Here is a 26,364-nt window from a genome sequence, read left to right as displayed (position 1 = left end):
ATCATAAACTGACAATACTTACTTATAATATGTAGCAATCACATCCATCATAAACTGACAATACTTACTTATAATACATAGTCATCACATCCATCATAAACTGACAATACTTACTTATAATATGTAGCAATCACATCCATCATAAACTGACAATACTTACTTATAATACGTAGCAATCACATCCATCATAAACTGACAATACTTACTTATAATACATAGTAATCACACCCATCATAAATTGACAATACTTACTTATAATATGTAGCAATCACATCAATCATAAACTGACACTACCTACTTATAATACATTGCAATCACATCCATCATAAACTGACACTACCTACTTATAATACATTGCAATCACATCCATCATAAACTGACAATACTTACTTATAATACATAGCAATCACATCCATCATAAACTGACAATACTTACTTATAATACATAGCAATCATATCCATAATAAACTGACAATACCTACTTATAATACATAGCAATCACATCCATCATAAACTGACAATACTTACTTATAATACATAGCAATCACATCCATCATAAACTGACAATACTTACTTATAATATGTAGCAATCACATCCATCATAAACTAACAATACTTACTTATAATACATAGCAATCACATCCATCATAAACTGAAAATACTTACTTATAATATGTAGCAATCACATCCATCATAAACTGACAATACTTACTTATAATATGTAGCAATCACATCCATCATAAACTGACAATACTTACTTATAATACATAGCAATCACATCCATCATAAACTGACAATACTTACTTATAATACATAGCATTCACATCCATCATAAACTGACAATACTAACTTATAATACATAGCAATCATATCCATTATAAACTGACAATACCTACTTATAATACATAGTAATCACATCCATCATAAACTGACAATACTTACTTATAATACATAGCAATCACATCAATCAAAAACTGAAAATACTTACTTATAATACATAGCAATCACATCCATCATAAACTGACAATACTTACTTATAATACATAGCAATCACATCCATTATAAACTGACAATACCTACTTATAATATGTAGCAATCACATCCATCATAAATTGACAATACCTACTTATAATACATAGCAATCACATCCATCATAAACTGACAATACCTACTTATAATATGTAGCAATCACATCTAACATAAACTGTACACCATATTTCTTTCTTAGTTGTTTACGGTTATCTTTGATGAGAGTAGACAGGTACTGAATGTGACCTGAAAAGTAATTAAGATCAAATATTGACATATTAGACAATAACATCTAGAACGCAAAGGGTAAAATATTCATACCTACTGTTACTTTTTATCAACATCTTGTCAGCATTTTGTTAGTAAAAATATCATTTTACTTAGTCACTTTAATAAACTTATCAATGCACTTTTTCACAGCTACAAACAGTTGTAAAATTTAACTTTTAAGTTCAATAATGTTAAAATTCCTAAGGTGAAGCAAGCATGTAAGATAACTCAGAACATGTTGGAGCTCCCTTGGGACATCTTAAAGTGAAGTCAGCATGTAAGATAACTTAGAACATGTTGGAGCTCCTTTGGGAGAAGTGTAAGCTAAAACCAAACATCCATTCAACAAGTCACCAAGAATGACATAGTCCCTGATCCATGAGTCCCCGCAGAGGTCAAGGGTCAAGAGTCAATAAACCACCCCTTATATAGAATTCTTTGAAAAAAAGATCACTGTTATTAGGAAGACATCACAGGGATTGACATGCAAAGACTGACAGCATAATCCTTTAGAAAGACAAAGATACTGTCTCCCCTCCTGAAGATGTCAGAGGTCACGATGTAAGAGTTCAAAGTTCAACATACCTATCCTGACAGGGAAATCACTTTTACTCCAGATTCTAAAATCAAAGAGTACATGTTGATAGATGATTTGTAGCAAGTTTGGCACACTGTTTGCTAGACACTCCACCAATAGCTGTACAGCCATCAATACATTCACATCAATCAATGTGGGATCCAACTGTCAATCAAAGCAAATGACACCTGTCAATCACTACACAGACAATAGTAGCTTCTCAACAACCATGTTGGTGTGCAGAAAAAGATGTGATAAAATAAATTTCACTGCTTATTCCTAAATACATATTAAATACCTGGATTGTAAATTTAGACTGTTTTACAAAGATCCTTTCTAATGATAAGAATGTTAGTTGACAACAAGTTTGTTACACTGCATGTAGTACTACACCAGAATCCCATCATGTATGAGTGCAAGTGTGGCATACAAGTGTGGCATACAAGTGTGGCCCTAATTTTCTGAGCACAGCAATTGAAAGTGCAGCAGAAAACATTGCAAGTGTGGCATACAAGTGTGGCCCTAATTTTCTGAGCACAGCAATTGAAAGTGCAGCAGAAAATATTGTAAGCATGAGTGCAAATACCACTGAGTAGCCATATTGGCAATTATGCAGAATGCGTGCTGTTATTATCATTAATTATACAACGTTTATTTGAAACAGCAAATATCTGTAAAAATTGTAATCAACCAATCATCTATAATACTATATTGTTTCATTTTGATAGTCAATCAGAATGAAGCTACTAACTCTCTGCATCAAGGCTCCAATGGTGGCAATCTCCTGTGTCCTTGTGAGCCTTTCCTGATTGTCAGTGTTACCTTTACACATGTGTCGTAGTACAGTTAGGAAACTTGCAACAGGGTTCTTTTCAAGCTTATCATCTGAAAGACATATAAACCTTTTAAAGTCATTCATTTTACCAATTTGAGAGTTTCTTGTTTTTTTGTGTCTTTATTGTATAGTATTGTAGTGGTGTTGTGATTGGCTCTCTTTAACTCCATGATTGGCTGTTTTGACTCCTACTCTTATAGTATGATAGATGCTTTGTGATTAGGTGTTTTTAACTCCTACTCCTATTGTATAGTAGATGCTTTGTAATTGGCTATTTCGACTCCTACTCTTATAGCATGGTAGATGACACTTCTATTGACTAGTACTGTCAAATTCAATATAATTCTGGGTGATAAAATAGTTTATTGGTCATTTGAAATTTTTTAAAGGAGTCCTACTGCTCTTATGACATGGGTTCAGCCACTTTGGGGATTTCTGGGAAAACCTTGCAGGAAATGACAGTCACATTATTATTGAAAGCTAAAATCTTTGAACTGCTTGTATGTTGTAACCTATGTATAACCTATGTTGTAACCTATGTTATAACCTATGTATAACCTATGTATAACCTATGTATATTAAACCTATGTATAACCTATGTATAACCTATGTGTAACCTATGTATAACCTATGTATAACCTATGTATAACCTATGTTGTAACCTATGTATAACCTATGTCATAACCTATGTTATCACCTATGTTATCACCTATGTATAACCTATGTTGTAACCTATGTATAACCTATGTATAACCTATGTTATCACCTATGTTATCACCTATGTTATAACCTATGTATAACCTATGTATAACCTATGTTATAACCTATGTATAAATTATAAATTATAATACTGGTTTATTTAATAATATGGGCCTCCGGCCCCAGATATATACACAGTATAATAAATAAATTCAGTTACACAACTAGTTCACAGTGCCAGTGTAATACATACAGTGATAAACAAGGCTGTCTTTGTAAAGCTCCAAAGCACACATTCGCTGAATTATAAATGGTAAATTATGGAGAGTTTACAGTTTGTCTTTTACTTTAAATGCATGAAACAAAAATAAATCTAGATTTCTAGTGGTATTGTCATCCTTAGATGCCATCAACTGATTAAAATGGTAAAGTGAAGGTGATCTGTATGATGTAGGTTGTAAATATCTTTTTCTTAGATTATCCCACGCTGGACACTTAAAGAGGAAATGATATTCATCTTCTACTTCGATACAACATAATTTACATATCCTGAATTCTCTGTCAGTTCCTCTGTGTCTCCCCGTTTCGATCTCTAACGCGTGGCTAGAGCATCTAAATCTTGCTAGGGCTCTACGGTACTTAAAAAGACTAATCAATGAAATATACATTTCAGGTGCAAGTTCCTTTTTAAAATTTCTATAGTAACTAGTTTTCTCGTTAGCACATACCTCTGACCACCATTCTTGGCTTTTAACGTCTTTTACCCTAGTACTAAACTCTGATAGAAAGACCACTGTATTCCCCACACCCTGGTTTAACCAGGATTCTCCAAAACCGTACTGATAAAACAGATGTTTTACCTGTGTGACCCAGGAATGTTTTCCTTGTTCATCCATTTTAAATAACATTTGATAAGCTTTAAATGGTAAACGTGACTCTGGCATTGTTATGATATGTAGCCAGTACTTAACGCATCTTGTAACATAGTAACAGAACAATGGCAATCTCCCACATTCACCCAAAACTGTACAATTGGGGGCGCTATTTGCCACTCCTAAATAACGTCTGCAATAAAGTAACTGTACTCTTTCAAGGTGTTCATATGCCGTAAAACCCCATACTTCAGAGCCGTAGCTAAGGACTGGTAAAATCAAGACGTCAAAAAGCCTAAAATATATTTTCGGTGCCAGAAACTTCAAATCTTTAACAGACTTTCCTACGATAGCTAATTTCTTCCTAGCTTTAACAGCCATATTTCTTGTGGTGACGGAAAGAGAGTCTTTACATGACAATACGAGACCTAGGTACTCATAAGCACTTGCTATCTTCAGCTCTGTCCCACCAAAATACCACTTCTCGTGCCTACTGAGATAACCTCCATTTCTATGCACTACAACTTTCGTTTTCGCCAGATTGACTTTCATTTTCCATTTCAAGGTAAAATCATACAGTACATCAATTAATCTCTTTAAACCAATCACAGTATTTGACAATATGGCAATATCATCAGCATATAACAGAAGAAAAAGTTCCAACATGTCATTCGGTAAAAATTGAATTCCACGCAACCCTGAATTTTTCATCATTTTCTCAAGCTCATTAATGTATAGACTAAACAAAATCGGGCTTAGCATGCATCCCTGACGAACCCCTTTTTGTAAGACGAAACACTCTGACGTTACATTTCCCTCCCTAACACTCGATTTCACGTCAGCGTACATTGCTTTCAATATTTGGTACATTTTGCCATTAATTCCTTCTAAAGCCAATCTGTACAAGAGCTGTGTTCTGTCCACTGAATCGAAGGCTTTCTCGAAATCTACATATAGACAATACAATTTCTTTTCTCTTACCGACAATGATTTTTGAAGTGTTGCATACAGAGTGAAAAAGTTATCAACAGTTGAATAACCTTCAAGAAAACCTGCTTGGCATTCTGGCACTATATTAAATTGTTTGGCCCATAACCTATGTATAACCTATGTATAACCTATGTGTAACCTATGTTTATAACCTATGTATAACCTATGTATAACCTATGTATAACCTATGTTTATAACCTATGTATAACCTATGTATAACCTATGTATAACCTATGTTATAACCTATGTATAACCTATGTATAATCTATGTATAATATATGTTATAACCTATGTGTAACCTATGTATAACCTATGTATAATATATGTTATAACCTATGTGTAACCTATGTATAACCTACGTCATAAACTATGTATAACCTATGTATAACCTATGTATAACCTATGTATTACCTATGTATAACCTATGTATAACCTATGTATAACCTATGTTATAACCTATGTGTAACCTATGTGTAACCTATGTATAACCTATGTTATAACCTATGTGTAACCTATGTGTAACCTATGTGTAACCTATGTATAACCTATGTATAACCTATGTATAACCTATGTTATAACCTATGTGTAACCTATGTGTAACCTATGTTATAACCTATGTGTAACCTATGTGTAACCTATGTATAACCTATGTATAACCTATGTTATAACCTATGTATAACCTATGTTATAACCTATGTTATAACCTATGTATAACCTATGTTATAACCTATGTGTAACCTATGTATAACCTATGTTATAACCTATGTATAACCTATGTTATAACCTATGTGTAACCTATGTGTAACCTATGTGTAACCTATGTGTAACCTATGTTATAACCTATGTTATAACCTATGTATAACCTATGTTATAACCTATGTGTAACCTATGTGTAACCTATGTATAACCTATGTTATAACCTATGTGTAACCTATGTGTAACCTATGTGTAACCTATGTGTAACCTATGTATAACCTATGTTATAACCTATGTATAACCTATGTTATAACCTATGTGTAACCTATGTGTAACCTATGTGTAACCTATGTGTAACCTATGTATAACCTATGTGTAACCTATGTGTAACCTATGTATAACCTATGTATAACCTATGTATAACCTATGTGTAACCTATGTATAACCTATGTATAACCTATGTTATAACCTATGTGTAACCTATGTGTAACCTATGTGTAACCTATGTATAACCTATGTATAACCTATGTGTAACCTATGTGTAACCTATGTTTATAACCTATGTGTAACCTATGTATAACCTATGTGTAACCTATGTATAACCTATGTATAACCTATGTATAACCTATGTGTAACCTATGTTTATAACCTATGTGTAACCTATGTATAACCTATGTATAACCTATGTTTATAACCTATGTGTAACCTATGTATAACCTATGTATAACCTATGTATAACCTATGTGTAACCTATGTATAACCTATGTATAACCTATGTGTAACATATGTATAACCTATGTGTAACCTATGTTTTTAACCTATGTATAACCTATGTGTAACCTATGTATAACCTATGTATAACCTATGTGTAACCTATGTTTATAACCTATGTATAACCTATGTATAACCTATGTGTAACCTATGTATAACCTATGTATAACCTATGTGTAACCTATGTTTATAACCTATGTATAACCTATGTTTATAACCTATGTATAACCTATGAGTAACCTATGTATAACCTATGTGTAACCTATGTGTAACCTATGTGTAACCTATGTGTAACCAATGTATAACCTATGTATAACCTATGTATAACCTATGTTTATAACCTATGTGTAACCTATGTGTAACCTATGTATAACCTATGTATAACCTATGTATAACCTATGTGTAACCTATGTTTATAACCTATGTATAACCTATGTATAACCTATGTGTAACCTATGTATAACCTATGTATAACCTATGTGTAACCTATGTTTATAACCTATGTGTAACCTATGTGTAACCTATGTGTAACCTATGTATAACCTATGTTTATAATCTATGTATAACCTATGTATAACCTATGTGTAACCTATGTTTATAACCTATGTATAACCTATGTATAACCTATGTGTAACCTATGTATAACCTATGTATAACCTATGTGTAACCTATGTTTATAACCTATGTGTAACCTATGTGTAACCTATGTGTAACCTATGTATAACCTATGTTTATAACCTATGTATAACCTATGTATAACCTATGTTTATAACCTATGTATAACCTATGTATAACCTATGTATAACCTATGTTTATAACCTATGTATAACCTATGTATAACCTATGTATAACCTATGTTTATAACCTATGGATAACCTATGTTATAACCTACGTATTTGTAGTTGATTTGCCATAATTGGTCAACTGATAATGTGGCAGACACAATTGCAGATGATGTCAAGTATGTTCTTTGATTGGTTGATTTATAAATACAGTGTACATTATGATTGGCTCTTTAGACTAAATTTGCATTTTAATAATCATCTCACCTAAATAGTATGACTTTGGTACAACTACCCACTCGGCATCAGCAGTAGTATCTTGTGATGTTAGTTTTTCCTTGTTAAATCCATCATCATTTAATGAGTTTTTCAGATCCATATATTCTGTTGATGCCAGTTCCAATAATGGGAATAACACCTGGATACCACCTATGGAGTTAATCACTTCCTATTGATAATACAAAAATAGAAAATATATAAAATTCTGTACCCAGTATTTGCAATAATTATTCTGCAAAAAATTGTGTTTGCCACGAGCAACTTTGTGTACCTGAAGGCAAAATACCAATTATAATTGGAATTCATATTTTTTGTATTAATTTGTCCAGTTAGGGCCACCCTTATGGGGTCAGTGTTAATGCATGAACTAACCTAAATGCCTGAGGAAAATGGGTTGTTTCATGGTCAAACTGAACAACACTCTTCTTTTATACAGCATGGCAAATTTAATCAAACCCACAACACAGTTGAAATCCCATATGTTGCAGTTGTAACACTAACAGGTAAGTGGTTTGACCATAACAACCCAATGTTTGGATGAATTCAAAAACAACTTACAGTAGTGACATAAAGCTACCATAAAAAATAATTATAATACATATTTTTGACATTCATGTGTAACAACAACAATTTACTGTTTTATCCATTGCAATAAAATGCAAATGACAGTCTATGATTTGAAGCCTAGCACTAGGTAAACTAGTAATATTTTAGGTAACAAAATGTTTTTATTGACTCTTTAACACTGGGCATTATCCCAGGTAGTAACTCAATGTTTTTGACTTGACTACCTAGCACAAGTAGACTGTTAAATATTGGAGTGGGAGGAGTCCTTATCATCTCTCCCCTACTAAACAGAAAACTACTAAACTTCTGCATCATGAAAGCAATTGTGAAATTTTTTAGTGTGATTTTTATGTAATGATTATGTATTATGTATACATTCAATGTTTAGTTTTGACTCCCTACAATGTTTAGTTTTGTCTCCCTAGCACAAGGTATTGTTGTGTATTGATTTGATGTTTAGTTTTGACTCCCTAGCACAAGATATTATGCAATGATTCAATGTTTAATTTTGACTCCCTAGCACAAGGTATTGTGTAATGATTACTGTTTATTTTTGACTCCCTAGCACAAGGTATTATGTAATGATTCAATGTTTAATTTTGACTCCCTAGCACAAGGTATTATGTAATGTCTGAATGTTTAATTTCGACTCCCTAGCACAAGGTATTATGTAATGACTCAATGTTTAGTTTTGACCCCCTGGCACAATGTATTATTTAAGCAATAAACCACCACCTGGGGATGGTATACCAAGAGGTTTTGACCAGTGAACGAAATATATGCACGAGCGATAGCGAGTGCATATATTGAGTTCACTGGTCAAAACCGAGTGGTATACCTTCCCCAGGGGTGGTTTATCGCTATTATATTATACCCAGTATATTGAAAATATCGGAAACAAGATAAGAACTAACGTTTTCTCGTTTCACATGTTTCATATGCGCCTCTGTGTCTAATTTGCATAACAATAACGCTGCTTTTCAAGACAGCTAATCTTGGCCTCAATGTGAACGTCGTGCAGCGACTGGGTTTATTTTATCTGCTCATCGTTTCTAGGGATAATCTGTACATTGATCGGCTCATTAAAAGTGCACAGTGATGAATAAACAACCTGTTTGACTCAAGGTATAAACTTGAAGTGGTTTATTGAATACAGCGTGCTTCGATCGCTCCCGGCCGAATTCGTGAATCTGTGAAGTTATAGACAGGTTGATATTTACAATGTATTTATATTACTGGAAGTTACCTCAGTAGATTTTCGGGTTTGAGGATTTCCCTCTCGGATTGATGACTGATACTCTAGGACAGGATCCCAGACAAATTTCTATTTAGATTAATGGTAAGTCGGCCAGTGTAACCTCTTTCACGGGCTTCATTTTTATGACAGGACAGGGCAGCTCACCAATGTTTCCACTCCAGCCGCGCCGAGGCTGGGGCCGATCTCGTGCATGCCTATAGCGCCTTGACCTTAGTACATGTAGTAGGCGATGATTTGAACAAATACGCGATGACTGGGTTGCTTTCGAAATTTCCTTCATAATTTCTCATAAAATATTGTGTCATTGAGAGAAAATCCTCCTCTGACAATTCGAAGAGTTCACTATCAGTATCACGGCGGACTACAACTCAACGCTCGTAGACGAACAAAATTTGGACGCGTGCCAGCAGTGCATTATCGTACCAGCAGTGCATTATCACTCGTTTTAGACGCGCTAGTTTGATGTCTAGACCAATCAGATCCCTCGATTTCCACCATCAATATACTGGTATAATATAATATGTAATAATTCAATGTTTAATTTTGACTCCCGAGCACAAGGTATTATAGTGTAATGATTCAATGTTTAGTTTCGACTCCTTAGCACAAAGTATCATTATGTAATGATTCAATATTTAATTTTGATTCCTAGCACAAGGTATTATATAATGATTCAATGTTTAATTTTGACTCTCTAGCACAAGGTATTATGTAACGATTCAACTTTCTAGCACAAGCTTTTATTATGTAATGATTCAATGTTTAGCTTTGACTCCCTAACACAAGGTATTATGTAACGATTCAACTTTCTAGCACAAAGCATTATGTAATGATTCAATATTTTATTTTGACTCCCTAGCACAAGGTATTATTATGTAATGATTCAGTGTTTAGTTTTGACTCCCTAGCACAATGTATTATTATGTAAAGATTCAATATTTTATTTTGACTCCCTAGCACAATGTATTATTACATAATGATTCAATGTTTAGTTTTGACTCCCTAGCACAATGTATTATTATGTAATGATTCAATGTTTAGTTTTGACTCCCTGGCACAAAGTATTATTATGTAATGATTCAATATTTACTTTTGATTCCTAGCACAAAGTATTATTATGTAAAGATTCAATGTTTAGTTTTGACTCCCTAGCACAAGGTATTATTATGTAATGATTCAATGTTTAGTTTGACTCCCTAGCACAAAGTATTATTATGTAATGATTCAATATTTACTTTTGATTCCTAGCACAAAGTATTATTATGTAATGATTCAATATTTACTTTTGATTCCTAGCACAAAGTATTATTATGTAATGATTCAATATTTAATTTTGATTCCTAGCACAAAGTATTATTATGTAAAGATTCAATGTTTAGTTTTGACTCCCTAGTTAATGTTGTTTGGCCTCATGTGGTTGTTTTTGATATCACTACTCTGTTCAAGCATGTCTGAGTTATGGCTTTGGACATGGAAAATTCGCAAAGAAAATGGTTGCCAGGCGGCCATATCGGATTGTACCACAACGAAAATGGATATGCACATGTATGTCATAGAACACCATGTTAATACCAACTTTGAATGAGATATGTTCAAGCATGTCTGAGTTATGGCTTTGGCCATGGAAAATTCGCAAACAAAATGGCTGCCAGGCAGCCATATCGTATTGTATCACAACGAAAATGAATATGCACATGTATGTCATAGAACACTGTGCTAATACCAACTTTGAATGAGATCTGTTCAAGCATGTCTGAGTTATGGCTTTGGATATGGAAATTCGCAAACAAAATGGCTGCCAGGCAGCCACATCGTATTGTATCACAACGAAAATGAATATGCACATGCATGTCATATAACACTGTCCTAATAGCAACTTTGAATGAGATCTGTTCAAGCATGTCTGAGTTATGGCTTTGGACAAGGAAAATTCGCAAATGGCTGCTAGGTGGCCATATTGGATCGTATCATAAAACAAATTGACGTGCATATGTATGCCATAGTATGTTGCCCCTGTACCAAGTTTGAAAAAATACCGCCAATGGCATTGTAGCACAACTGTACAGTTTTCAAAAATGTTTATCCATATGGTAATCCATGCTAACAAGAAGTGTTCATTTGTTGAATGACTATCCAGTTACCTATCCAACCATGTTGCTATCTTTACGATATATGCTATCATTTGGCTGTTGCTATGGGCATGGTCATGTTGTTAGATATATTTGCATACATTTTTTAATGTTTTTGTTCACTTGTGTATGAATTCCTGATATTATCTTTGCAATATACGTGATCATTTGGCTGTTGGGCGTGGTCTTGTTGCTAGGCATATTTACATACATTTTTTGAATGTTTATTCAATTGTATATTACTCCCTGTAGATATCTTTGTGAAATACACGACCATTTGGCTGTTGCTATGGGCATGGTCATGGTTGCTAGGGTATTTGCATACATTTTTTGAATGTTTACTCATTTGCCTACCAGATGATGTCGTTATTTGACCAAAATATACTGCCATTTGGTTGTTGCTAAGGGCGTGGTCATGGTCGCTACAGCCAAATTTCTCAAAATGTTTTGAAGAAAATCTGCAGAATAACACTTTCAGAAACATCTCACCAAGTTTCAGACTCGGTGACCAAGTACTTTTTGAGATATAAGTTTTTGACCAAAAATGAACATTTTTACACCTAATTTGCATATCACTCATGGAATCATTGTATGCTTAATATTTCTTCATCCATACATCTCTATATGCATTCCTATTAAATTTCAGCCCTATCTGCTCAGTAGTTTTGGAATTATATTGATTTTTAACCAAAAAGACACATTTTAGCCCTAATTTGCATATCACTGATGGAATCATCATGTCATGACCAAATCTGACTTTACACCCCTTAACAATGTTCCCACCAAATCTTGCACCAATCTGCCCAGTAGTTTCTGAGTTTAAGTTTTTTGACCAAAAATCACATTTTTTGACCCAAATCACACACCTGTGATGCGATCATTTTGATTTGAACAATTTCCCAACTAGACACCCAAGGTAATGGACCCACCAAATATCATGGCAATCGGTTCAGCGGTTTTTGACTTTAGACTTCTCACCGCCTGTCAGAGCAAAGCGTCGAAATCTCATCCCCTTTCTACAAAATGCTAGAGATGAAAACAAGAGGGCTACTTTGCTGTATGACACCCTTCTCATTGAGGGAGAGAAGTACAGGTTTAATGAAGTGACTCATGATATCGATAAAATCTAGGGACTCGGCCGGCCCCGTACAGTAGTAACAAGGGGAAATCATGACCGTTCGTTAAATAAAAATAAAGTTATCTCTTTAGTCTGTTGGAATGCAAATCGTTTAAAGAAATATAAATGCAACTCTGATGTCAAAGATTATCTTATAAATTTTGATATAATTGGAATATGTGAAACTTTTGCAATTTCATCCAGCGATTCCGATTCTTTTTTACCAGGTTATCGGTCCTTTTCTACATGTCGAAGGCACATTTCAAATGTTAGCAAATGTTCAGGTGGAGTAACAGTCTTTGTAAATTATACCCTACTTTCCTATGTAAGACAAATCTGTCATGTTGATGATGCAATTTTCCTCCTCCTTCAAAAAGAAGCCTTTAATCACGTACGCAATGTTATTTTTGGTATGATGTATGTATCCCCAGAGGGTTCCACACTGTATAATACAGGTGAGCCAAATGGGATAATTCGTGTAGAAACTTGTATCGAAGAAATTTTTAGAAAGTTTGAAGATTTCGATTTCGTATTAGGTGGAGATTTTAATGCTCATACTGGCAGCCGAGATGATTTTGTAGTTAAGGATCACGGTGTTGATATATTTGTTCCTTTCGATGTTGAAGATGACGACTTTGACAAACCAAGAAACTCCAAAGATGAGGTTGTTAATAATTTTGGAAGAACTTTCATTGATATATGCTGTAAATTTAACTTACATATTTTGAATGGACGTTTTAATGGAGATATCAATGGTGAGTTTACTTGTTTTGTGAACCCGGGCACCAGTACAGTGGACTACATTATTGCTTCTAGTTGTACGTTAGTAAATGTTCATAATTTTAAAGTTAGTAGTCTTGATTTTTCTGATCATTTCCCAGTTCAATGTGAATTTTCGTTTCTACAGGACATTTCTCTGAATATCATGCTTTCTGGAGACGAGAATAATGTGCTGCCGTACTTAAAATATCAATGGAACTCTGAATACATTGACACCTTGCGTACAAAATTACAAGGTGATGATGTACAAAGAATGTTCACTGCTTTCAATACAGATTTAGCAAATTTGCATGTCAATGAAGCGTTGGAATTGTTTCAGAATATCTTAGCAAAAGTTTGTGGTGATTTGAAAACCAAAGTCGGAGGTGTTGATTACCGTAGAGGTAGCAAAAAAGACAAATTGTGGTGGGATGAAGAGTGTGCCCACATGAAAAATGAAAAGTTTAATTTATTGGATAAATATCGCCATTCCAACAGATCTGCAAAATTATAAAGCTGTCAGAAATAAATTCAAGAAACTATTGTGATGATAGAGAGTATTTATTGGTTGGTTCCTAAACCACCTGTCTTATTTGTTATGCATTATTTTAATGACCAGGTGTATTCACCTACTGTTAATTAACATAGTCTTTAAATAGCGAGGAATACAGTGCCACGTCGGCTGTTCTACAATTGGTGGGAGTTGAGGCAGTCCACGGCTCGTTCCTGAAGTTTTCTCAGTGGTTTCGTCAAGGGAGGCCCGTCTTCACTGTAGCTGTCCAGAGAAGTGTCGTTCTCCTGTAAAGTTGGACATTGCTGAGAGTAAGCGGACCCTGACGTATGATGAATGGTGCGGACATTGACGTCAAAGTTTGGAGATAAATACTTCGAGGACCGTTCGTTCGGTACAATGGAGGAACCGTGAGTAGAAGTTTGTCCCACGTAGCCGCCTTAAACACTCAACGAACTCGCCGTCCTGGGCTCTGTACTCGGTAACAGTTTGTGTGCACCACCGGTAAGACTAAAAGTCGCGAGTCAAGTCGCCAGTCAAGTTTGATAACCGAACATTTTGATATATATAGAACATTTGGAACCCTTTTAGTTTATAAGTTTGTAAACCCTGTAATACATGTACACTTTCAAGACTTATTATTATAGTATATTTTGTTTCATTACAACGGAATTAAATAAGATAGTTGTTAAGTGTAATGCTGTGTAGTGTCCTGTGTTTGACCGTATGTTGTTTCGACTGGAAGTTGTGGGGAAAGTATATAATTGGGTGCTATTTGGCTTCTCTAACACTATGTAGAAACAAACTGAAAGTTTATCAAGACTCCCAAAAGCATGTGGTGACCCAAAGAGCTTTTGGCAGGTTGTTAAAAAGTTGCGTGGTTCCACAAATGGTGCCCTACAAGCAAACATTTCACCATCAGACTGGTTCAATGAACATTTTAAAACAAGGGTAAATCATAAGATTGTTTAGCATGATTCTGTTTGTAACCTTTGTGTGGAAAATGTTCCATTATCTGTAAACGATGTTATTTCAGAACAGGAGGTGGTTAAAGCCATCAAAAGTTTTAAGTATAAGAAAGCGGCAGGACCAGATGGTTTTGTTGCTGAAATTTTCAAAGCTACCAGTGATATCATTTCCCATTTCTTGTGTAAATTGTTCAATGTCATTATGGAAACAGGACAGTATCCTGAGGAATGGTCCAAGGGAATCATTTTTCCTTTGCATAAAAATGGGTCATTTCGTGATGTTAATAACTATAGGGGTATTTTGCTACTCTCAGTGTGTAGTAAGATTTTCACAAAGATTATAAATCAAAGATTAGTAAACTGGGTTGGAAAATAATGTCATTATAGAGGCTCAAGCAGGGTTTCGTAAAGGATACTGTACTGTAGATAACATATTCTGTCTGCAATCCGTTGTACAAAAATGAAAGGTGGTCGTTTTTATGTAATGTTCATAGATTTTTCCAAAGCCTTTGACCGTGTAAACCACGAGCTCTTATGGTATAGGTTGATGTCAGTTGGTATACACGGCAAAATCTTGAAAGTTTTACGTTCAATGTATTCACAACTTCAATCATGTGTGAGATGTAAAGAAGGTTTAACTGACTATTTTAAATGTACCATTGGCACTAGACAGGGATGTATGTTAAGTCCGTTTTTATTTTCATTATTTATAAACGAGCTGTCAAACTATATGTCTAATGCACAGTCTGGTAGCATATATGTCAATGAAGACATCCCCTCCATTGGTATTTTATAGTAAGCTGATGATGTTGCTGATATTGCTGACATGCCAATCTGTTTACAGTGCAAGTTAAACCAACTAGAGCAATTCTGTAAGCAATGGGAAATGGATGTAAATTTAACTAAATAAAAAATAATGGTCTTCCGCAATGGGGGGTGTCTAAGGAGGTATGAAAAATGGATGTTTACGGGACAAGAAGTTGAAACTGTTAAACACTATAACTATTTAGGTCTGCTTATATCTTCAAGGTTGTCTTGGTCTCCTGCAAAGTCAAATCTTGTCGCCAAAGGGTTGAAAGCACTTTTTTCAGTACAGCTGACTATCAATAAACTTGGTGGAATGTCCATTGTTAATGCTTTTAAACTGTTTGATGCAATTGCTGTTCTTGTACTTTGCTATGGCAGTGAGGTGTGGGGTTACGAATATTCGGAAAATATCGAACGTGTTCAAGTCAAGTTTTGCAGATTTCTTACAGGTGTAAATAGCAGTGTTAATACTTGTGCAGTTCTAGGGTTATGTGGCAGACTTCCATTGTGTTGCGTTTACTTTGTTATAAACAAGAGTGGCATAATAGTTTAACTGACTCCACTAGGTTAAGTGTTTACTGTAAGTTCAAATCCCTTCTTGAACCGGAAAAGTATTTGGATCAGTTGAGTTACAATCGTAAACGAAATTTAGCAAATATCCGTTGTTCAACCCATAAACTTAATATTGAAATCGGTCGTCACCTGAAATTGCCAGTTGAACAGAGAATTTGTATGCACTGTAAGGAAGTTAAAAATATCTCCAAAAAAATGAATTTCACTTTGTGTTCCAGTGTCCACTGTATGAGGACATCAGATACACATGCTTACCATTGTCATGGAGAACAAATGTACATGCAAATAAGTAGTTGAACTTTTGTCTTCACAGAACAAATGTATTATTTCACAACTGTCGCTGTATTTAGTTAATGCGTTCAAGAGATGTGAAAGTTTACCTGAATTGCCCCGGTCATAGAATTGTGTGACTGTATTAAATTTAATAATTTTTGTGTGGATGTAACAAGATATTCCTTCAATGTATATACTTACATATTTTGTTTACAGTCATGCATCTCCATCACATTTCTTTCATATATCTTTGTAAATTTTCTGTGCGAGGGTCTGAGGCCCAGCACCGATTAAGAAATAAACTAAACTAAACTAAAGCTATGAAATGTGGCAATGAAAACATTAGTGAAATAAATAAATACGTACCCATCTGTACAGGAATGGGGATGGCTATGATGTAAAATCTTATTCAACCATGTTGTTTTAGCCGACTTCGATAAAATTTGGTGAATTGACACTACCCGAACTAAAATAAATTGTTTCCATCGATGTACCGACCGTAGGAAAGCCTATGATACATCATCTTTGCCTTGGAGGCAGTGGAACGATAAAGAACTCTCAAATTATGAATAGTATTTTTCAGCAATCGCCACATTGGATGCCATGTTTTGCCTTCGACAAACCATGCAAAACAAGTGAAGTTGTCATAGTAGCAACAGTAACTAAGGTGGGCATGGCTACAGTACTCAGGGCAATCGGTCAATCAGCATATGATGAAAATAGTTAAGAAATGTTTAATACAATTATGACAGTAAAAAGGTCGGTGCATCTGACTGTTGGTTGAATTTGGCTGAATGCATGAGTGACCTGTGGGGGTGAGCGAGTCCTAGGGGTTTTCCCCCTGGCAGATCTGGAGGTTTTTGTTTCTATTAGGCAATTTTTAGGTTTTTATAGCTTTTGAGGTATAAATATTTCTAAGCTTCGAAAAGCTAATTTAAGTAAATGTAAGTTTTAAATGAGTTTCCCCATGTCACATAAAAATGGGCCTGTAACATTGGTATAGGGGCATTAATATTGCATGTATAGTAAAGTCACTGGTATGTTAAAGAACTTTAGGTGGTCATACCTAGTGTATAATAGAAACTGGAAACTGATGAGATGTGGTGATTTGCAGTGTCAATAACATGTAGTGTCCAAAATATAACAAATATAAACATGTACCAGTCAGTTCAGACAAGACTATATGCCATTGTACAAAAGGATTTTTTTCTTCCATCACAATCCAAAACACAATGACCCCCTATCCACAATTTTCAAAACAGCATGACCTCCCCCTACCCCTCCCTACTGCTAAATTTAAAAACAGGGTGAACCCCCCCCCCCCCCCTAATCCACCAGAACCCCCCGGCTGAAGAAACTGACCGGTCCCTTAAAAGTTATATTTCTGATATTGCAGTTTTCTATAATCTGACTTCCTAGCACAAAGTTTTTAATACTGTGAATGTAGAGGTAGATGTGTTCTTACTTTGATATCCCAAGTCATGCATTTATGTCCAGTTAATCTGCCATCATAAAGGTGATTGGGTGCCAGATCCAGACATACAAAGTCTTTACATGCTTTGGCATTGTAGTAAAGAACTAGTCTCTGAGCTAATGACTGTTCTGACACGTCACCAGACTCTGACTGGAACAATAGTGTATGATTTGGTCCTGTAGAAAATAATCACAAAATGTTTGTTGTAAAACACAACCAAAGTCCATAAAGAAAACTGATTTGTATAACCTGTTTCAATATTGTATCATGATCAGATAAGCAACATGTTTATAAGTTTACAGTTGCTATAGGTATGGTCATAGTTGAGTTGCTAAGGACATGGTCATGGTCATAGATGCTGCGGGTATGGTCATAGTTGCTAAGGGTATGGTCATAGATGCTACGGGCATGGTCATAGTCGAGTTGCTAAGGGTATGGTCATAGTTGCTATAGGTATGGTCATAGATGCTAAGGGTATGGTCATAGTTGCTAAGGGTATGGTCATAGATGCTAAAGGTATGGTCATAGATGCTACAGGTATGGTCATAGATGCTACAGGTATGGTCATAGTTTAGTTGCTAAGGGCATGGTCATAGATGCTAAGGGTATGGTCATAGATGCTAAGGGCATGGTCATAGTCGAGTTGCTAAGGGCATGGTCATAGATGCTAAGGGTATGGTCATAGATGCTACAGGCATGGTTATAGTTGAGTTGCTAAGGGCATGGTCATAGTTGAGTTGAGTTGCTAAGGGCATGGTCATAGTTGCTAGAGAGAGAGAGAGAGAGAGAGAGAGAGAGAGAGAGAGAGAGAGAGAGAGAGAGAGAGAGAGAGAGAGAGAGAGAGAGAGAGAGAGAGAGAGAGAGGTACCATCTGTACTAATCTTTTAAAAGTGACACACTTAAGAAGTGACATAAAATTTGATAACCGACTTCACGACAGACTACATAACCTACCTTGATGAGATAGATATTTGATCTGAACTGGAGACAGAGCTTCGTGAAAAACACAAACACTGCCCATCTGACCCTGAAGAGAACATGGCACTCCCCAGTCATAGTCTTGTGACCCAGCATTTGTGCTTGTTACTAGAGTTTCTTGGAAGGAACCACTTCCACGTGGGGTGAGAGGGGAGGGAAGATTGAAAGGAAATGGAGTTGTTGGTTGTACAACTGTTGGAGATAATGGCAATTCTGATGGATTCTTGGGAACATTTGTACGATGGCCTCCTGAGCCAACCCTACATAATGTAAATGCCTGAAAAAAACAAACAAATCATAAAACAAAGAGTTAGTAGATATTTGTACAGTTTATGTTATTATACTGCACCTTAAGATTTTGCTCTGGGTGGGACAAGTTTACCTATGTTCTCAAGACATATAGTTGCAATCTTTTCAATCACTAGAAATATTTCAATGATCATGATAAAGTCTGTTTGTTACAGTTCTATCAGCAAGGCAACAACACTGACAACCTCACCACTTTCAATTGTACTGTAAAGGGACTTGCTGGCATACAGAATAATGTGTGTGTGGGGAGGGGGGGGGGGGTCATTTCCAGTTACTAAATAACTTTGTATCAAAACATCATACACCATACAACATGAGATAAGTATGTGTCTTCGCCCTGGCATACTGCAAGAGATTAATGTGGCCTTCTAACATCTAATTACATCATTGTTATGGGTATTTTAATCTGACTACACAAGGTTAACGGCAGGACATCTAATTACGTCATTGTTATGGGTATTTTAATCTGACTACACAAGGTTAAAGGCAGGACATCTAATTACGTCATTGTTATGGGTATTTTAATCTGACTACACAAGGTTAAAGGCAGGACATCTAATTACGTCATTGTTATGGGTATTTTAATCTGACTACACAAGGTTAAAGGCAGGACATCTAATTACGTCATTGTTATGGGTATTTTAATCTGACTACACAAGGTTAAAGGCAGGACATCTAATTACGTCATTGTTATGGGTATTTTAATCTAACTACACAAGGTTAAAGGCAGGACATCTAATTACGTCATTGTTATGGGTATTTTAATCTGACTACACAAGGTTAAAGGCAGGACATCTAATTACGTCATTGTTATGGGTATTTTAATCTGACTACACAAGGTTAAAGGCAGGACATCTAATTACGTCATTGTTATGGGTATTTTAATCTGACTACACAAGGTTAAAGGCAGGACATCTAATTACGTCATTGTTATGGGTATTTTAATCTGACTACACAAGGTTAAAGGCAGGACATCTAATTACGTCATTGTTATGGGTATTTTAATCTGACTACACAAGGTTAAAGGCAGGACATCTAATTACGTCATTGTTATGGGTATTTTAATCTGACTACACAAGGTTAAAGGCAGGACATCTAATTACGTCATTGTTATGGGTATTTTAATCTGACTACACAAGGTTAAAGGCAGGACATCTAATTACGTCATTGTTATGGGTATTTTAATCTGACTACACAAGGTTAAAGGCAGGACATCTAATTACGTCATTGTTATGGGTATTTTAATCTGACTACACAAGGTTAAAGGCAGGACATCTAATTACGTCATTGTTATGGGTATTTTAATCTGACTACACAAGGTTAAAGGCAGGACATCTAATTACGTCATTGTTATGGGTATTTTAATCTGACTACACAAGGTTAAAGGCAGGACATCTAATTACGTCATTGTTATGGGTATTTTAATCTGACTACACAAGGTTAAAGGCAGGACATTTACTTACCTCATTCATGACAGGAAATCTGAGTTGTGTTGTTAGCACCATACCTCCATCTATAAATACATTTATCTGACTTTGACCAAATGGACGTTTACCACTGGAATGAACTATGTCCAGGGCATGCTATGGATAACAAAAAAAAATGAAAATTAAAGAAGAAAATTACATTCTAATATCAAGATTTAATTGATCCCCTTTATTGGCAAGTGGAGAAATTTTAACTTGAAATCAACACATATCAGCTGATAAAATTAGAATTTTTATCAAGGGGCAGGCATTACTGTTTACTAATGATATAATGTTTGATTGAGTCATAGGAGCACAAGTTGAGTTTATATGCTGTGGAGTGCAAAGCTGCATATTCAAAAGTTACTAGCAGTATTCTACTTACTGAAGCATACTTAGTCATCACTTGGAATTGACTGAACTCATACCTGGCCTTAAGATATAGCATATCAATGATCCCTGACTGACATAATTTATCAAAAAGCCTTTCTATGTAATCAAGAGTTTGACTTGAGTAAAAACTTATAAACTCAGCTTGTGCCATTTTGATATTTTATCAGTATAGTTCCATCTGAAGATTTTGCAGTTTGATTTTTTTAAGAAACATGAAAATTGGACAACATTTGATGTGAGACATGAATGGGTTGCAGATTATATGGTACGATGGCTCTAGGCCAGAAGAATACTGTATACCAGTACCACTGTTGTTGTAAGCTCTCTTGCGTCTGCCTTTATAGCCAGATGCTATGCAAATCCAGTAGTGCTCCCTCTGATGGCCATCAAACCCACAGTGCATGTAAATCCAGTAGTGATCCCTCTGTTGGACATCAAACCAAAACTGACTCATATTGCATATAAATCCAGTCGTGCCCCCTCTGGTGTTCAACTGACTCATATTGCATGCAAATCCAGTAGTGCCCCCTTAAATGGTGACCATCAAACTCACAGTGCATGTAATGTAAATCCAGAAGTGCCCCCCCCCCCCCCCCCCCCCCCCCCCGGTGGCCACCAAATTAACTCAGTGGGCGGACTTGATTGTGCGACTCACAGTGTACGTAAATCCAGCCATATAGTTTTCAACTTACCCACTGATTATCAGTGAAAGGATGGTCCAATACAGACACTGTAAAGTATTCTTTCTTTGTACACACTGCTATAATTAGAATACATTCCATGGTAAAGAAGGCCTCAAATCCCATCCCACTGTCAGTGAAGAAACTAAAACCAAAGAAAAAAGGACAAATATGTGACAAGCGACCTATCGTTCAGAATAGCTCCGCTGTTTTTTATATTTTTTATTTTGGTAACATGTAGAAGTGGTTCAGTTGTTCAGCTCTTCACTATGCAGTTTTGTTTTAGCGATGTAATAAAGTGGTTAGTGGTTTCATATGATGTCTCACTATAAAATACCACCAATGGCATTGTAGCACAACTGTACAGTTTTTGAAAATGTTTATCCATATAATAATAATAATAATAATAATAATAATATAATAATCTTTATTTGTCCAAATAAATTCGGAAATTTGTTGAATGGTCGCCGCAGAGCAGCGCCCTAGTGCCCTAGTGTTGAAGAAGCAGGAGGAAACCGGAGTGCCCGGGGAAAACCTGCGTTGTTCGGCAGGGTCAAACTGAGCATCACCCTTCTTACATGCAGACCTAGTTAAATTTTAAATCAAACCCAGCCAACACCAGGCGGGTTCGAACCCAGACTGCAGAGGTAAGAGGCGTACGAGCTAACCGCTCGGCCACCGACAACCCTTTTATATGCTAGTCCATGTTAACAATAGGTGTTCATTTGCTGAATGACGAGCCAGTTGCCTATCCAACCATGTTGCTATCGTTGCGATATACACAATCATTTGGCTGTTGCTATGGGTATGGTCATGTTGCTAGATATATTTGCATACATTTTTTAATGTTTTGTTCACTTGTGTATGAATTCCTGATATTATCTTTGCAATATACGTGATCATTTGGCTGTCACTATGGGTGTGGTCTTGTTGCAAGGCACATTTGCATACATTTATTGAATGCTTTATTCATTTGTCTTTCAATTTTATTTTTTATTTTATTTTTTTACTTTAAACTTTATTTAAAGAGGGTTAGAATCATACAGATAAGCTTGTTAGCTAAATGCTCATCTTCCCCAGGGGCCCTCTAAAGACAACAAAACATGAAAAGTTAAAACACACACAGAAATACAAATATTATAAAGACAAATGCAATATACAATATGCATAAAACTCATTTAAAATATGCTTCTATAAAATTAGTTTTAAAAGCGCTTAAAGACGGTGAACTCCAAACTTTTTCAGTAAGCTTATTAAAAGTGATTGCACCAGCATGTCTTAATAACTCTGGATGTTGACATTAATTTGATTGCAACAAAATGGCTGCCAGGCAGCCTTGACGGATTGTATCGCAACGAAAATGTATATGCACATGTATGTCATAGAACACTGTCCTAATACCAACTTTGAATGAGATCTGTTCAAGCATGTCTGAGTTATGGCTTTAGACAGGGAAAATTCGCTGCAACAAACAAAATGGCTGTTAGGCGGCCATATTGGATTGTATCATAAAACAAATTGACGTGCATATGTATGCCATAGTATGTACCAAGTTTGAACAAGCGACCTATCGGTCAGAATAGCTCCGCTGGGTTTTTTTTTAAATTTTTTTTTTACTTTGGTGACATGTAGAAGTGGTTCAGTTCTTCACTATGCAGTTTTGTTTTAGCGATGTAATAAAGTGGTTACTGGTTTCATATGATGTCTCACTATAAAACACATTTTACACAGAAGTTGGTAATGTATTGTACTTTTATACTATAGTCACCATTTTATAACAAAAATCTACTGTTATGAAAAATTGCACAAAATCTCTGAAAAAAAATGACTGGGAAATGCACACAAGAAAAAGAAAAAAAAAGAGGTTGGCTATAAATAATTTCAGTGTCTTACAGCTTTAACCCTGGAAAATGTTAATGATGAATGAAATAAACTAGGGATCTAAAATAATTTTGAGGCAATTTGAATTTCAATTTTCTAACAAATTTACCAAGTCAACAACATTCAACTTGTACTAGTTGTAGTAGATATATATAGGGAAGAAATGTATTAATTGCCATCTTAGTTTCCGTACGGCGACAATCCCAAGTACCCGGAAGAGAGTCATTCTCAGCCATACGTTACAGTGGTAACACTCGTTCATGTTCGATTACCTTTCATAAAGAAAACACAACGAAATGGTTGAAGTGGTCTTTTTTTAAATTTCTTTTCATCACAAAAACAAAATCTGTGTGATCAAAAGTGTTGTAAACTAAACCAGAAAGAATTATCGGACTGGCTAAACTTCCCGCTGATCTGAAGTAAGGTCCAAGCCTCGATAGTACGTGAGGAAATCGTCTCAAACCAGCGATACAACTTTCAAAATATAACTTGACATGTCTTCATTTGTTAGAGTAGTACAATTCAAGACGGGTTTTCACTCGAAAAAAACAATTCTGTGAATAATGACACTCTGAACGCAGCGATTTCTCGGACGATGTTACCACTGTAACGTATGGCTGGCAACAACTTGCTTCCGGGTTAGTCCCTCATGCATCCAGGTACTTGAGATTGTCGCCGTACGGAACTACCACATCGGTAATTTTGACGCTGTAATTTTGCCACCAAGATTGATCGTACAAAAACAAAACTCCATTAGAAGATGTTTCTACTACGTATCATAACTCTATGGACGGTAACGGCAGGGTAATGGTATCAGTCTTTTAGAAGAATGTTTCTAATACGTATCATAACTCTATGGACGGTAACAGCAGGCTAATGGTATCAGTCTTTTAGAAGAATGTTTCTACTACGTAAGAATGTATCTACTACGTATCATAACTCTATGGACGGTAATGGCAGGGTAATGGTATCAGTCTTTTAGAAGTATGTTTCTTCTACGTATCATAACTCTATGGACGGTAACGACAGGGTAATGGTATAAGTCTTTTAGAAGAATGTTTCTAATACGTATCATAACTCTATGGACGGTAATGGCAGGGTAATGGTATCAGTCTTTTAGAAGAATGTATCTACTACGTATCATAACTGAATGGACGGTAACGGCAGGGTAATGGTATGTCTTTTAGAAGAATGTTTCTACTACGTATCATAACTCTATGGACGGTAACGGCAGGGTAATGGTATCAGTCTTTTAGAAGAATGTTTCTACTACGTATCATAACTCTATGGACAGTAACGGCAGGGTAATGGTATCAGTCTTTTAGAAGAATGTTTCTACTACGTATCATAACTCTATGGACGGTAATGGCAGGGTAATGGTATGTCTTTTAGAAGAATGTTTCTACTACGTATCATAACTCTATGGACGGTAATGGCAGGGTAATGGTATCAGTCTTTTAGAAGTATGTTTCTACTACGTATCATAACTCTATGGACGGTAACGGCAGGGTAACAGTATGGCTTTTAGAAGAATGTTTCTACTACGTATAATAACTCTATGGACAGTAATGGCAGGGTAATGGTATGACTTTTAGAAGAATGTTTCTACTACATATCATAACTCTATGGAAGGTAATGGCAGGGTAATGGTATCAGTCTTTTAGAAGAATGTTTCTAATATGTATCATAACTCTATAGACTGTAACGGCAGGGTAATGGTATCAGTCTTTTAGAAGAATGTTTCTAATACGTATCATAACTCTATAGACTGTAACGGCAGGGTAATGGTATCAATCTTTTAGAAGAATGTTTCTACTACGTAAGAATGTATCTACTACGTATCATAACTGAATGGACGGTAATGGCAGGGTAATGGTATCAGTCTTTTAGAAGAATGTATCTACTACGTATCATAACTCTATGGATGGTAACGGCAGGGTAATGGTATCAGTCTTTTAGAAGAATGTTTCTACTACGTATCATAACTCTATGGACAGTAACGGCAGGGTAATGGTATCAGTCTTTTAGAAGAATGTATCTACTACGTATCATAACTCTATGGATGGTAACGGCAGGGTAATGGTATCAGTCTTTTAGAAGAATGTTTCTACTACGTATCATAACTCTATGGACGGTAACAACAGGGTAATGGTATAAATCTTTTAGAAGAATGTATCTACTACGTATCATAACTCTATGGACGGTAACGGCAGGGTAATGGTATCAGTCTTTTAGAAGATTGTTTCTACTACGTATCATAACCCTATGGACGGTAACGGCAGGGTAATGGTATCAGTCTTTTAGAAGAATGTTTCTACTACTTATCATAACTCTATGGATGGTAATGGCAGGGTAATGGTATAAGTCTTTTAGAAGAATGTTTCTACTACGTATCATAACTCTATGGATGGTAATGGCAGG

At 35.5% G+C, this 26,364-nt stretch overlaps 1 protein-coding gene across 2 annotated transcripts in view; it reads right to left on the bottom strand.

Moving 5' to 3' along the window:
• LOC144451067 (neurobeachin-like protein 1) overlaps positions 1-26,364 on the bottom strand; it is a 312,418-nt gene that overhangs the window by 183,194 nt on the left and 102,860 nt on the right. For both annotated transcript variants that reach the window (XM_078141830.1, XM_078141831.1), the window contains exons 14-21: positions 22,075-22,207; positions 20,987-21,106; positions 19,191-19,491; positions 18,228-18,412; positions 7,789-7,969; positions 2,628-2,761; positions 1,885-2,041; positions 1,173-1,275 (exon numbers count right to left, since the gene is read on the bottom strand). In XM_078141830.1, the coding sequence (XP_077997956.1) occupies positions 1,173-1,275; positions 1,885-2,041; positions 2,628-2,761; positions 7,789-7,969; positions 18,228-18,412; positions 19,191-19,491; positions 20,987-21,106; positions 22,075-22,207 (1,314 nt within the window). The remainder of the gene's footprint in view (positions 1-1,172; positions 1,276-1,884; positions 2,042-2,627; positions 2,762-7,788; positions 7,970-18,227; positions 18,413-19,190; positions 19,492-20,986; positions 21,107-22,074; positions 22,208-26,364) is intronic.

Source organism: Glandiceps talaboti, chromosome 20 (genome assembly GCF_964340395.1).
Source record: "Glandiceps talaboti chromosome 20, keGlaTala1.1, whole genome shotgun sequence".
Classification (NCBI taxonomy): domain Eukaryota; kingdom Metazoa; phylum Hemichordata; class Enteropneusta; family Spengelidae; genus Glandiceps; species Glandiceps talaboti.
Note: the sequence above shows the minus strand (reverse complement) of the source record. Positions and strands in the feature narration are given on the sequence as shown.